Source organism: Myzus persicae, unplaced genomic scaffold (genome assembly GCF_001856785.1).
Source record: "Myzus persicae strain clone G006 unplaced genomic scaffold, MPER_G0061.0, whole genome shotgun sequence".
Taxonomy (NCBI): Eukaryota; Metazoa; Arthropoda; class Insecta; order Hemiptera; family Aphididae; genus Myzus; species Myzus persicae.
This window is the reverse complement of record NW_019103334.1, coordinates 276,285-292,452: the sequence shown is the minus strand read 5'-3', so window position 1 is coordinate 292,452 and position 16,168 is coordinate 276,285. Positions and strand designations below refer to the sequence as shown.

Here is a 16,168-nt window from a genome sequence, read left to right as displayed (position 1 = left end):
TCACAAAATGTATTCATTGTACATGTATTGAAGTGGTCTAGTTTCATTGTTTACTCTGTTTTGTTTGTATTACTAGGTCATCTTAAAATAAAATATATTATGAATACCAACATTTTATTTCATTATACATTGTGCTCTAATAACTAAGTCCCTTATTTAATATTATAATAACATCAAAATCCTATTGTATATCCGTGTTTTTTATTGATCTGTCACTGATACATTGTATCAGACCCCAACAATTTTTTTTGAAAATGTTATTTTAACTGAAAATAAATTTGTTTTGAGGAGACAATAATTTGAATATGCATACTGTATTTATATTATTTAACAACTACTAACAAAGTCTGTTCATATTTATTATAACATAACTTGTTACAATGTTTGAACTACACATTTTGGATGATTCCATGATGGGTACTATTGCTTCTGCTAATTGGCGAATCAGAATAAGCAAACAAAACATTACATAATTAAACATATTATATTTTATTAACATTTCAAAAATTAACAGTATGAATGAAAATAATATTACTGATACAAAAGATATAGATTTTTAAATTAAAATATATTTAATTTAATTTACAAAAATTGGTGTGAGAATTATAACTAAACCTACCCTTGTGGAAGAGACAATGTTTCTAAATTAATAAAATGTTATCAAAGAATATATTATTTTTACATACAAAATTTTTTAAAAAAAAACAAGAAAAAAAATATTAAGAAATTAAGAAAATATGGGTATATAAATGAATTAATATTTTAATAGTTTGGAATATACAATACAATAATTACTAATAAAATATCATTCTAAAGTGAATATTTTTTTATGATACAATTTTTATTTAAATTATACATTTGAACAAAAAAATATGAAAAAACAATTATAAATTTAAACTTTTACAGGAAATATTATACTTCCTTTCCTCACTATATATACAATGTAGTAAATTCTTGTAACTAACTTATTATTTTTTTAGCTTTTTTATAAGCCATGTCATAATTGACATATTGTGTCATAACTGCGGATAGTACGAATTCGGAAGAGTAGATACCTAAAATGAGAATATATAATTACTAATTGTTACATGCTTAAAAAAAAACAGGTACAAGACATGATCTACCCTGGAATTTTATTTGGGTTTAGTCTGAGAATTATATCAAAATCTAATCTACCTACTAATATAGTACATATTAATAATGTGATAGTTTATCGTATATGTATAAGAATCAAATAATAATGAAAGAAACGATAAATTGGAGGTTTTTGACCTAATAGAAAATGTATTATAGTATATTATGTCCATTGTTTATTTGTCTTCATAAACTGGGTTTCTAACTCACAATTAATACAATTTGTATTAATTTGTTTAATACAAAAATGTTTGATAAAAAGATTTATATCAGGTAGATAACATATTGGTACAAAACCTTAGAAGTAGATCACATATTGGACTGTCTTGTTAAAAAATATTCATAACAATTTAGGACATTTTCTATGCAATATAATATTTTACATGCATTGAAAAATGATAATCGTAAATTCGTAAAATATTAAATAATAATAGTTGTAAAGAAAGTATGTATGTATATAATAACATTTTAAAAAATCAAGGACTTTTGCCCTGTTATATTATTCTTTGTATAGGTTAATTTTGAACCGAAAATTTAATATAAGATAGACATACTAAATAACTGGTTGTCTAGAATAAAAGTTAATAGGTCATTTTCTTCTTGTATAGCTCATAAATGTTTAGTATTTGCTCACCATAAGATGATCGAATAAGATCAGAAACCAAATGAAGATCATTATTAGATGCAATTACAATATACGTGTTAGGTTCAAGTTCTTGTATAGCTCTCAATGATCTTCTTTGCTTTTCAACTGTACCACCGGCTGATTCTATTATTTGCCGAACAATAAACACTGATGGATGAGTAACTCCGGGAGTCACATAAAATATCTTTCCTTTGAATAATTCATGTCGATTTGGATTAGATAGTATTTTATGTACTTTACAAATTACTTTCTGATCCACAGAAACTTCTTCAATAGTGTAAATTGCTTCGCCTAAAATAAACATATTAAACATGTATAACATAGAAATGTATTATAATTTTATCAATATACCTAAAAACATATGTTGAGTAGAAGAATCCTTAAGCCATTCGGCATTCACAATATGTTTAACAGTTGAAACACAACATAAAAATTTTGTAGTTCGAACAGATTCTTTCATTACTAAATGAGTAGCATCTGAATAATTTTTAGCAATTGTACCACCAAGTTGTAAGACCATCTACAAGGAAGAACATTTAACTATAATAATCATTCATTTTAAAATATTTCAAATAATAGTATGGCATACACGTTGTTCTTCTTTTCCCAAGCCAAATCCAGAAAGCATAACACATGGGCGATATTCTATTGGTGGTGGGTTGATATTTGTAATGATTATATCAGCTGTACTTAAGTCATTATTTTCTTGGTCTGGCAAATTAGCATTTGGTCTAGGCCGTTTTCTTTTAGCAGGAACATGATTATTACGTACTCTGTCATATGATTCTTGGGTAACATTAATTGGCATTTTCCATGCCCCTATTATACACAATACCAATATAAAATTCGACAAAAAAGAAATGATTATTGTTTCAATAATTGTCAACAAATTTATTGAAATTCCAATTTTATAACCACTTTATAAATATTACAATATCTTACCCATTAAGTGAAGTACCAAGTTATAGTCAACTCTGAATGGATTGTTTAGATTGAATTGTTGGTACTTGACATTCTCTGGTTGATACATACATGATAAATGACCAAAAAGAATTTCATTTAACCATTGCACATTAACCACTGGTCGATTAATATCCCTAGCTTTTTTAACTTTTTTACCTTCTAATCTAAAACCATTAAACCACAATTTAAGAATTTAGTAAACATATCGAAAATGAACATGAATCGACATAAATATTTAAATAGCAAAAGTACATACTTTCTTGTAACTAAAATATTATTGTCAGCAGAAAAGTAAGATGTAACACGAGCACCTGTCAATTCTATCATAAATTTAACACGATTGCGTTCATCATTCTCAAAATTTGTCAGTGAAATCAGCATTTGTCGGCAAGGTCTCTCCTCACTGTATGGAGTAGGAAAATGAAGGGCATACCAAGGAGGCATAAGTTGTTGTTTGGTTATTATATCACTAAGCCAGTAGGCTGTAATACATCTTTTTCCATCACGTAAACCCTATTAGTATATTTAACAATGTTTTTACAATTGCTAAAAAATATAATAAAAGTTTTAAATTTTAACTTTTTATGCTACCTGTTGAACAAGTGGATGCTTTTGAGTTTGACAAAGAATATGTGTAAGGCGTAGGGTGTAAGATGGTTCAATTTCTCCACCGTGGTCCAGGATAATTTGTTTCCAGGTAGGTACTTCTTTTATGGTATCTGGACATCGATCATACTCAACAATCAAAAATATACAACCAAGCAAACACTTGTCGGGTGGTACTAAATATATAAGAAAAAAAATGGTTTAATCTCTCATTGGTATATAATGATGGTGCATTTGAAGTACATTTGAGATTTGGATTGTGTCCGAAAAATCTAGCCTGATGAGGAAGTTGTTGATGACCAACAGTTTGTCCAGCAGCACTTTTTGCCAAGACTGCTGCAACTCTTACAGCAGCCGATTGGTTGTAGTTTGCAGGTAATGTTTTATTAGCAACGGCTGTTTGAACAGCTGCACGACTTACTACTTGGGCAGCACGGTTTGTTGCAGTATTGTTGGTGACATTATTTAAAACTGTTCGAGACTAGACGCACATACAAAAAAGTATACAAATGCATTACTTTATTATACATTACAATGCAATACTATTACATAACTGTAGTGATAATTGATAATGTACCTGATATGTGCCTTGAGTACTGCCTTGTTGTTGTGCTGCATGATGTTGAGCAGTCATCAGTCTTAATTGTCCTGCAGCACTTATTTCTTGTCCAGACATTTGCTATAAAAGTCATAAATTTAGGTCAATAAATGTATGCCATATATTTTTACATAACAATTGAAATATAAATATTAGCATGTTATTTTATTGAATAATGGTATCAACTATTATTGTTATAATTTGTTGTATACAAACTCATGCTGTAATAACAAATATTCATTAAATATTATATTAGCAAGTTATCATTATATATATATATAATTTTTTTTTTAAACTAATAATATGATTGGATTTATTATGTAAGTCAGTAGATCTAGATAAACAAGTTTTGTTAATATTGTAGTATAATTAGAAATTAAACTACATAATGTTAGCAACACCAAAACACCATATTGAATTATCAACAATAAGATATTTTAAAAATTATATAAGATTAGATTAATAAGCAATAAATTAATGTTTATGTTAAATTAGTACAAATATAATAGATATAGTTATAAAACAATAAAAATTGCTAGTATTAAATACAAAAAAGTTGGCATTTATAGGATATTAATTTAAACATGGAAGTATCATAACTTCATGATATACTTGAACTGTCTTTAATATCCTAAACAATATTATCGATAGTGTAGATTAGAATGACCATGCATTAGCTCAATATTAGAAATCGACTGAATGAAGTTATGCACATAGAGATGTGTCTACGAAGACAAAATTCAAAACAGCGTTGGTCCATCGTGTGTTTACTTTTTACCTGTTGCTGTGTTGAAGTGGACGATGATATGCCATTTTGTAAACGTATACTTAACATATTAGCAAGCGCAGTTTTGGTCTTAGGGTTTACAACCAACGCTTGTTGATTTGATTGAGATGTTTGCTAGAAAAATATGATGATTTTGATGCAATCATAATAGCAGCAATATTCCATTTATCCAAAAAAATTGGATATTTGTATGCATTAATTAAGACATAATATTACAATAAAAACGTATGATTTTGATTTCACCTGAAATCGTAAGCTTAGTAATAACATAAATTATAAGAAATTATTCAACAGTGATATATAATGCTTTGACTATATTGACTTACTAAAATTTAATACTAAAATTGTGGTTTAAAAAAAAAAAAATGGAACAAACTACAGGAGTTTAGATTTAATTGATCAAGATAGCATTTTTAATTATCTTGAAAACGTTTGAGAAATTTAAAAATAATATTCGTGTTCAATTTCTAATAAAAAAAGATATGTTATTGAAATTATATTTTTAATATCAGAAAAGATAAAACATTGAAGTTGATGAATAATTTTCTTGCTCAATTAAATTCAAAACTTTAAAATTTAAATTGATGAACTATTATAAATTATTTTATATCTTACATGTAGGTACAAAAATCATCAATTTCAAAAAAATATATGTACATAATAGGTAATACAAAAAAAGTGTAGTTTACATATTATGTATTTTTTAATTTGAAATGATGTAATTAACAAAATAATATTAAAAATTATTTTTTTTTACTAAGGAATTATCTACAAAACATTATTGGACAATATTTTTTATATGTATGTTATTAATGTTAAATAAAATGTAAATATAAGAATATAATAATAAAAATAAAATAAATGACAAAAAACTTAGCTAAAATAGATACCTACATGTATATAATATAAATAAAATATAATAGTACAAAATTATGAGTAGAAGATATTTAGAACTACTATGAACTTGAAAATTGTTTAATATAGAACCACAACATCAAATTAGTAAAATTAAGAAACGTACAGAATAATTTTAGATTTAATACATTATAAGCATCAAAAGATCTTTGAAAAAATTATAAATCAAACCATAAATAAATATGATAGTATGTAACATATTATTTTCAATAAGTTGAAAATTGATCATGTAATTCTCTGTATGTTAAAGAATGTATACCATCTATTTTACAAATTTATGGCTTCATTGAAATCTTAAGGATGTTTACAAAAAGCAAATTTCTGATGTTTGTAATCTATGGAATTATTACTTCCAATTAAAATTAAAACATGTATTAGCTTGAACTTATCGAAATAAATTTTAGTGTAATATATTTTGTATAATATGTACCTATATCAATCATATTCGGATTTTTGTTTTGTTATCAAATACCTAAGTGTGTAACACATCATATATCTTACAGGTTTCCCCTAGACCAAACGATATCCATACAAATAATGTGTGGGTGTATAGTTATAAAGAATTTAGTATATAGAGGAGTATCATTAAAAAGTAAATATAGAAAATCTCAAACCAAAATTGTATCAAGAACACCAAAATAATGTCCATCACCAAAAAGCAATCGCCCCAATAACATGTACACTTGTCCAATGTAAATTAAATAATAAATCAACAATGAACTTACTGGAAACGGTTCTTGACTTGGCGTCTGCGTTTCAGTTTGCTCATTTGTAGGTAATGCTGTAGTCTGCTGTGGCTGAACAATTGTCTGGGCCGCAGCCACTTGAGGTGATTGTACAACATTTGGCTGCATCGCTCCAGAAATTGGTGCTTGGTTAGGGGCAACCTAATAACAAAACAATGATCAAAACATGATTTCAAACACTTGCTACTTCACCTTAGGATAAGATACCTGTTGCATTGTTTGTTGTTTTTGTGAGGCATCCATTTGCAGTTGTTGTAGTCTTAACTGTTGGAGTTGTTGTTGTCTTTGATGTATTTGCGCCAATTGTGCAGCAGACATAGATCCGGAAGCTTGTTGATGTCCTGTAATCATTTTTTCATCATAGTAACAAATTCAAACGTAGACCTTCAACTTCGAATCTACTTATCTTATATTTTAAAAGTACACAAGTCAAAACTTAATTAATTTAATTTTAGTTGCTGGATTTAGGTTGACGTTGAATATTAATGAATAATTTAATGTACCATCAACCTCCACAAAGTAAGAAAATTGTAGAGAAAATTAGGAAATATTGAACTAAATATTCTAAACAGCAACAAATAACAATATTTAATTTGAAAATTGAAAATTTGATATTATAATATTATAGAAAGAATTCTATTTACAATATTATGAATTGAGTATTGACTAAAACTTTCTTATTGAAAAATTACAATTAATATTTAAGACTAAAATTGATATTGTTTTTAGGTTTTACCGTAAGTTTGTAATGGGAATTAGGGAAAACCAATTTTTTAGAATTGAACATTTTTAAAAATAAGGTTATATAATAATAAAAGCAAACAGCTCCTATACTCTATAAATAATATTAACATTATCATTTAAAATATTTATCTTGTTTTTTTTATACAGCTGATAATAGTTGTGTGTATATAGTACATTATATTAAACACATATTAATTTGATATTCTAAAAGTTATATTTAAATTGCCTGCAGATTAAACTAATTATAATCAATGGTAGGTAGGTACCTATAGGCCATAGGTTAATAACCCAAATCTATTTACATGAACGCTTTGATAGGTATTTATCCCTAACAATTAGGTAACAATAATCTCAATGCAGCGAGTTTTTTTTCTAATTAGGCCTATGATTAAAATAAATAAATATTACTATTTACTAAGTACCTAATATCATTGATTATATTATAAAGTATATATAAATAATCAATGCTCATACCTAATACTTATATGACTCTTTAGCATGTTAAGTCTTATAATTTATAAAAGTTATGATATAAAAAACTAAATATTCTTTTCTGAGTATTTTTGTATAGAGAGAATCATAAAAATAATATGTTATTATTTAAAATTGACATGTATTCTGTGTATATACCGTATATTTGTGGTGTATGTAAACTACGTTTAAGGAACGATAAATTTTGAGAGGGTAGCACGAGTAAAATGTCAAGTGTGCAAACTAAATTAAAATGAATAGCCTAGAGCAGCCCCCCCCCCTACACAGCCCAACAATGGAGGCCTTAAACAAACTATGTGAGGCCTGCACTAAAACTGAATTTTACATTCTAATATCCAACATTTTATCTTGAGCAAATAAAATAAAATAATTACATTAAAATAACATTTTTCAACTTTTTTAACTATCATTCAAAATGTTACTAGGAACTAGACATTTTTATACCCATGGAAGGGGGGAGGGAAATACACCCAATCAATTATTAACTGCATGTAACGTCCTAAAAATTTTCCAAAATAATATTTGGTTCTTTCCAGAATTCTGGTAGGTACCTCTCGCCTGAAGTGATTGTTTTAATGACAATTTGTTCAAATTGTTAATGTTTTTAAATTAACTTTTTAATCATAAATGTATTGGGAGTCACAAAATTATAACTCATAGAATATTTAACTACTACTGTACAGAACATACTATTTACAAAATTTCGTAATTTTTGGTTTAACAGTGAAGTGGTTCAGCAGATTTCCAGAATGGTGGGGCATAACATAGGTAGGAAATTACTGAACGATTAATGGCCCGAGTTTGGTAGATATAACATTGAAGCTCACAGGGTAGTGATTCCCTCAGGTTTGTTATCTCCCCACCAGCCATAATAATATATACATCGTATAAATATAAAATATAATGTTAAAAAATGTACAGAAATATTTAGGCTTTCTGTGATTCCCAAAATTCTGCTACATCCTTTACACCGTTTTAAACGCATTACTATTAATTAGTTTTGATCTCCAAATAAATTTCACCATGTACAAGTCTAAAAATATCTATCTATTCCTCTACGTTTTTTGTTGCCCCATTTGAACAAACTTCACATTCTCTCGACATTTTACGTGTGGGCTCCCGAGTTGGGGTCCACCAAATGATTTCCGTTAAATTATTAGATTATTTATAACATGTATATATTATTATGGGTGACAAGGAGATAACAAATCTGAGTGGCAGGGCTACAACAAACCAGTACCACATTTAGAAAGAACCAAAATACCAAATTAAATTCTGTAAAATGGTTCAAGTTTATTATCATTTTTTATAGTTATTTTGGGAATCATTTTTTGATATTTAAATTATAGTAAATGTCTAAACATTTAAATAATTATTGAACTATAAATTCTTAAAAAATAAAAAAAACTCGTCTAAACTATCCATAATAATCTTGAAAAAAGGCTGATGAATTTGAATTTGTTTTTAAAAATCAATTCACTTTAGGTAGTTGCATTATTGTATCTAACATTTGAAAAATCTACATAATATGCAGATATGGGTCAAAACAGTCGAACCGATGTTGGTTTGATGACTGTCTGCCGTAAATTCTTGAAGGAGAGGGGGCTAAAAGACTGTGGTAAAACTAAAAACCTATAAGGTAAAAAGACACTATTTCCCCCTTCCCAGATTATGCCTATTACGACTGTACAATTATTATATAAAATCTAACATGAGGGGGCAAAGCCTTCAATGGTAATGTATGCACCCAAAATGCATATTTTCTCCATCTATACTAGAAAATGATAATATTCATCTAGAGTGTGATAATCATATTTATAGTGATTTGGTATGCAGCTGGTTCCTGAGATTGATTGGCATAATACATTTTGATGCACAAGTTAGTTTACTATTTAATTTGTATAATATGATAAATACATACTAAACAATCAATAATGAGTAAAAGTAGTTGGAAACATATTAATAAGTAATGGTAAATACTAAGTTACTAACCTTGTTCAGTAACAGGTGACTGTTGCCAAACTGTAGTTTGTGGTTGAACAACTTGTTGATTGTTCACCAATGTATTGCTAACAGTTTTTGCATTGCTTGGTAATCCAGTAGTGACAGTTCCACCTGCCATTTGTTGTTGTTGCTGTTGTTGTTGTTGAGCCAACAGCTTTAAGAAAAGTAAAATTATAACTACCAAAATGGCTTAGAACACAATCATTTATGATATTCTAATTTTATAGATGTATTACTTGTTGTTGACGTATTTGATTCCACTGTGCTTGTTGAGCTGGTGTCATTCCAGTTGACGATATCAGTTGATGGTTGAGAGTACGAATGACAGTGGTCTGACCGTTGGGTGTTGTTGTTGGTCTGACAACATTTGTACCTCCAGCCACACCTGCAGCTTGCTGTTGGCGAGCCTATAAAATAATAATTATTTGTATTGATTTTAATGGAATTATTTAGTGTCAATTTTACATTAAATTGTTGCAAGACAAGGTTCCTCTGTTTCGTTAATTTATTAATAAATGCCAATCGTTCAGCTGGATTCATTGCTTGTATTTGCTGGTGTGTTTTTGCATCCATATGTATCATCTGTTGTGGCCCATGCTAGAAACAGTTATTGTTTATAAATACTAAGTTACTAAATAAATTATGAATTTTAAAAAAGTGATCAATTACCGGAGATTGCTGTGACCATATTACTTGTCTTTGATCCATTGGCTGTTGAATAGTTCTTTGAATGGTTAAAGTTTGTTGTGGGGGCCACTGAGCTTGAGTAGTTGGTTGTGTATTTGCATTATTCATATTTACTGTTGGTTGCTGTCCAATAACTAAGGTTTGTTGTTGTTGAATTTGTTGGGATTGTTGCTGGTTAACTTGAACACGTGGCTATAAAATTATTAAAATATACACACATGTAATTACATAATATAACAATTATAGATCCCTAGCAAGAATCGTCGAGACTGTGTTCATCCATAAAAAATAACAATTACACAAATAGTTTATTTAAAAATATAAGTACTGATAAATAAGTAATAACTATTAAAAAAACCGGAAATTTAAAGATGGTCTTTCAAAACTCACAGTTTAGACCTAAATGACAATTATGTTATCGGATAGGGCGGGTAGAATAATTTGCATTAAATAGATGTTAAGTCAACAAGACTTTGTCTTAAATGATACACTGTTATAGCTTAATGTATATCATACCGTTTTTTTTTATAATTGAACGTCAATTGGAGTTTTTATTCTAAAATGTCTTTTTAAAATGGAAAAATAGGACCCTAAACTAGTTGTATAAAAAAAAATATTTATAATCTAAAACAACATGTTTTTTTTACATAATATTTTATAGTATATATTATCTAAATTTCTCGAGGTGGAATAGTGGAATATATTATACTCACAGATCACTACTGAAAATAATATTTAAATATATTAATAAGAATATGTATCTAAATAATAGTACCATATTAGATGGTGGATGAGCCATTCGCCATTGAGTTGAAACAGTCCCACCACCCTGTTGCACAATGCGTTGTTGAAACATTAATCTCTGCTGCTGTTGAAGTAGGAGTTGTTGTTGCTGGTTTGACGGATTAGCTTGAGCCTGTTGAAGCTGTTGTCCATTTGATACTATACAAATCTGAGAAGATTGTGTAGACTGGACATTTTGTAATTGAGGTTGCTGTTGTAAGTGAACTTGAGCATTTTGATTTTGAGTAACTTGCTGAGGAAATTGTACTTGTTGACCATTACTCGTTTGAAATTGTATCTGCTGTGGCTGAATTTGTTGTGCCTGTTGCAATTGGTTAGAATGCTGTGGATTTTGTTGTAATTGAACAGTTTGTTTCTGTAACTGGGCTAGTTGACCCTGCTGCTGTTGACCTTGTTGAAGTTGAACAGTTTGCTGTTGTAATTGAGGCATTTGAACTTGTTGCTGTTGTGGCTGACCCTGCTGAATTTGAACAGACTGGGGCTGTAACTGAGGTAACTGACCCTGTTGGATTTGTACCGTTTGTTGCTGTAACAGTGGTATCTGGTTTGGCTGTTGGTTTGATTGGAGTTGCTGGACATTTTGTTGTTGTTGTTGTTGACCTGACTGAATTTGAACATTTTGCTGTTGCAATACGACTTGTTGTTGTTGATTTTGAAGTTGTTGGCCAGGAATAGACTGTAGCTGTTGAACTTTTTGTTGCATTTGAATGTGTTGTTGATTTTGTGTAAGCGTTTGCTGTTGACCTTTTTGCATCATTTGAAGATGAGCTTGTTGTCCCTGTTGCAATTGCATATGGGTTTGTTGCATTTGTTGTTGATTAGGTTGATATTGCAACTGTTGTCCATGTTGTAACTGAATTTGTTTAGATTGTTGCATTTGTTGAGTACGGATTTGTTGTTGGAATTGATTTTGTTGTTGAGGCATATGCATTTGTTGCTGAGATAAAAGCTGATTATTAGCATGTGTTTGCTGTTGCAACTGCAATTGTTGAACTTGTTGTTGTGACAGTCGTTGAAGTTGTGGGGTAGACATTAATGACATCATTGGTTTTAGTTGAGTAGTATTTGATTGAGCTGTTCCTTGAGCTACTTGAGACGATGATGTCTAAAAAAAAAGTTAAAAAATTGTATATATATATTTATCAATTTAAACTATATAATCATGAAATAATAAATATAATAAAAATGATGCAAATAAAATTCTAATTACATGAACAGATTGAGATGTTGGTGGTGTAGGAGGTTGATTCCATGGTAAACGTTGTTTTAACTGTTCTAAACCCTGATTTTTGGGAACAACACCTCCAGGTTGTTCAACGGGTGCATCAAAATCAGCAAACCCAGTAATTGTAGACAAGCCACTAGTTTGTAATTCTAAAACAGAAAAAAAATTAATTTCAATTTTCATTCTCAAATAACATAATAACTATGAAACATACTAAAAGATTGATTTGTTGGTTGTAATTTGGGCATGACAAGAAGTCTAGGATGATAGTTGGTCTCAGGACACAATTCTTTGTTTTTTAAGCAATCAATAATCCAATCGGGTGTTACAATTTTGATCTTATCTGAACCACTTGATAAAACTGCATCATATTTTTTCTAAATAAAACAGTATTTTTTCAGTTTTTGATAAAATATTTTGATCAATTTAAAAACAAACAAATAAAATTCATAATTAATCATAATGTTTAAACAATTTCATAAAGTATTGGATAAAATAGTCGCATAAATAAAAACCATTTTCCACCTATAATCTATATACTTAGAAAGTTTTTTTTTTTAAATATAAAATATATAACATTTTAATTCTGACTAATTATGGTAAACTATTTCAGTCAGCATATTATATTGTGTCTGCATCATTGTGTATTGATATAAATTAAATGCATAGTTAAATTATTATAGAATGGTTGAGAAATGATAAAATATTTATAATAATAAATTAAATATTATATTTTTATTAATAAAAACAATTGATAATTGTTACTTATTAGCAGGGGTTGGGACTTGAAGCAATTAAAATTATAAAAATTAACGAATAAAAAGCATTGTAGAACTTCTTAATATCCTAATGATTTAAGTCCTGAACCCAGAAAAATATACCAAATGTGACAGTTAATAAAATATATACATAGTAAAGTAATTATTTTTTTTTTCATGAATCTATTTACAGACATATTATTAATTAATAATTACCCCAAATGGTTTGGTGACCACCAAATGAGTAGTTTTCTTAAGGTTCAATGTTAGTTGGAAAGTACCACCGTTATAGGTGACTAGTGCCCATAAGATCTTACAATCATTTGCAGTCTGTTGAGATACACATACATTTATTCCACTAAATAGATTATCTTCAAATGGATTAAATGGTTTTGTTCTATAATTAATTATTAAGAAAAAGACACAAATTATTGACACAAGTACTTGTATCATCTAAATTGAACATATTCATTAAAAATTGATTGATATGTTTATTATGGTGTAAAACTAAACAATTTTAATTACCTACAAATTTCTATATAATACATAATATGATTGGGAAAATTTAATTTTAAATAAAATTAAAAATCATACTTAATTGTAAAATGTACTTATTCATTAATTAATTAAATTCACTTTGTAAATAACTCAGAAAATAAAAGGATACGGTAGTAGTTTACTGCACAACACAGACATACGGATCCATTCTGGGGTTACAGTAGTAACATCATATAATTCCCTTGCAGCACTAACATCAGCTTCTACATAATTTTTTCCGACAATACAATGTGTAACTGAATCAGATAACAAACATGTTGATTCGGCATTGCTGTTTTTGAGCACCAATAATGCCTAAAACATTAAAAACACCAAAATTAACAATTCCGTGTGCATAATAGTCGGTACTTACCTCGTCGCCAATCGACCCGCTAGAAAAATAGACAATTTTTTCAAATAATTTAAGTTTATTGTCGCCATCCCGCTGCATGGAAGAGTTTTGGGATTCGTCGGCTTTTACCAAAGTATCCATTATGGACAATGATTTTCAAACAAAATGTCAACAGAACTTCATCGCCGTTTCGACTTTTAATAATCTCAGGAAAATTTTACAAGTGACTACATTTGTACTTTATGGTTCACGGCAATAATATTACTAGGTATTTTAATCATGAGTACCTCGGCTAGTTTTTAAGTTTTTGAGTTTCGAACTATATTATCATTATTCTTCATCCTAAAAAAAATATAAACAATCGTTATCAGTATAGTACAGTGTAACCAGCAGCAAGAACGAACGGAATCACAAAAATAATCCCATTTACAAAATATGTTCATTTTTGTTCTTATTTTTGATCAATTTATCAATCATTTATTATTTTTGAACATTTTTAACATTTACAATATGTTAAATCACATGTTGTTCTGTGGTAAAATTGATGTACATATTTTTAAAATGAAATGTAACATGTGACCGAGTTACTTACCTATTAATTATTTTTCCGTGATAATTCTTGTTTGCTACAAATTACGATTCGGCACAGATACATCAAAATACATATTTTTATATATCTAGGGTATTCGGTGAGTATCTAAATTACTACTTACCCATATACTATATACAGTAAATAGGTGGTTAACTAGTAAGATGTTAAATGAAAGATGAACTATTCATATAAAATATAAATAAATTATAAAACTAATTTAAACAAATTAAATTGATTTACAAAAGCTTACCAAAATATTAATATTGTATTTTTCTGTGATATTAAGTATGTATACTAAAAAAAAATAAAAACATTGGTAAAATTAAAAATACTCAAACTTCATACTTAAAATTCTTCTAAATCTTTTACTCCAAATGGTGTTAAATTTGCTTTACAGAAATACAGCCTTAAGAAGTCCCCAGGCTATGACTTAATCACTGCTGAAGTGGGAAGGTGTCTCCCAAAAAGAGCAATCGTTCTACTAACAATTATATTTAACATTGCCCTTAGATTGGCACACTTCGCACTACTTTGGAAATGTTCAATCATCATTCTTTTCCCTAAACTGAAAATGCCTCCCGATCTACCTTCATCATGTCGACCAATAAGCCTCCTGCCCTTCTTCGCCAAATTATTCGAAAGACTAATTTTAAAAAGAATCCTTCCTTGCACATACTCCAGTAATGTACTTCCTAACACTCAATTAGGTTTTCGTGCCTCCCAATCTACAACACACTAGCTACACAGGTTAGTGGACGCCATAACTTTTTCTCCTAAAAAAAAAATACTGCTCCTGCGTGTCTCAGGCGTTTGATCGGGTCTGGCACGAACGGCTGCTATACAAATTAAAACTTTTTCTTCCACCAACGTACTACCTGTTAATTAAATCATACTTAACCGACCGCCACTTTCAAGTTAGGTTTGGTTCATCTTACTCAAACATTGCAAGCATTAATGCAGGAGTTCCCCAGGGTGGTTTACTATCACCAATTCTATATAATATATTAATATATGTGCCGCTGATCAACCTACCTCTCTAAACTCAACAGTAGCTGAATTTTCGGATGACAAGGCAATTATAGCAATACATGAAGACCCAATTTCAGCTTGCCTAAATCTTCAACATCATCTTAACTTAATGTCAAATTGGTACGATAAATGGAGAGTTGAAGTTAATCAATCAAAATCGCTATATACTACCTTTACACTTAGACTTACCACTTACCCCATGTCATGAAGTTCCTTAGCTGATATACCTATCTCTTCATCTCAATCGGTAAAATATCCAGGGCTAACCCTTGATCGACGCCTCACTTGGGCATTACACGTAGGAGAAAAAAAACTCGCCCTAAACGCGCGTAATCGGCTGCTTAAAGCATTATTAACTAATAACCATACTATATTAAATATAAAATTGCTCATTTACAAATCATCAATAAAGCCTATGTGGACATAATATGGACTCCAACTCTGGGGCAATGCCAAGAAATCAAATCTTATTAAAATACAAATCACTCAAAACAAAATCCTTCGCTCCATCACCAAGCCCCACCTATTATGTTTCAAATTTTGCTATAC

At 28.9% G+C, this 16,168-nt stretch overlaps 1 protein-coding gene across 2 annotated transcripts; it reads right to left on the bottom strand.

Annotated features, from left to right (window-relative positions):
- Window positions 1-816: 816 nt before the first annotated feature.
- Window positions 817-14,324, bottom strand: LOC111034310 (PAX-interacting protein 1). Of its 2 annotated transcripts, XM_022315461.1 has the most exons (22): window positions 14,020-14,324; window positions 13,777-13,961; window positions 13,326-13,506; window positions 12,566-12,728; window positions 12,337-12,500; window positions 11,098-12,231; window positions 10,305-10,514; window positions 10,101-10,232; window positions 9,872-10,042; window positions 9,624-9,789; window positions 6,603-6,736; window positions 6,375-6,536; window positions 4,726-4,848; window positions 3,927-4,028; window positions 3,593-3,830; window positions 3,335-3,525; window positions 3,000-3,256; window positions 2,723-2,907; window positions 2,370-2,599; window positions 2,132-2,300; window positions 1,769-2,071; window positions 817-1,055 (listed from the first exon to the last, which is right to left on the bottom strand). In XM_022315461.1, exons 1-22 carry the CDS (start codon window positions 14,137-14,139, stop codon window positions 961-963), a joined length of 4,815 nt encoding a protein of 1,604 aa, XP_022171153.1. In that variant the 5' UTR covers window positions 14,140-14,324; the 3' UTR covers window positions 817-960. The 2 variants fall into 2 exon arrangements, with proteins under 2 accessions (XP_022171153.1, XP_022171154.1); XM_022315462.1 differs by lacking the exon at window positions 4,726-4,848.
- Window positions 14,325-16,168: the final 1,844 nt, after the last annotated feature.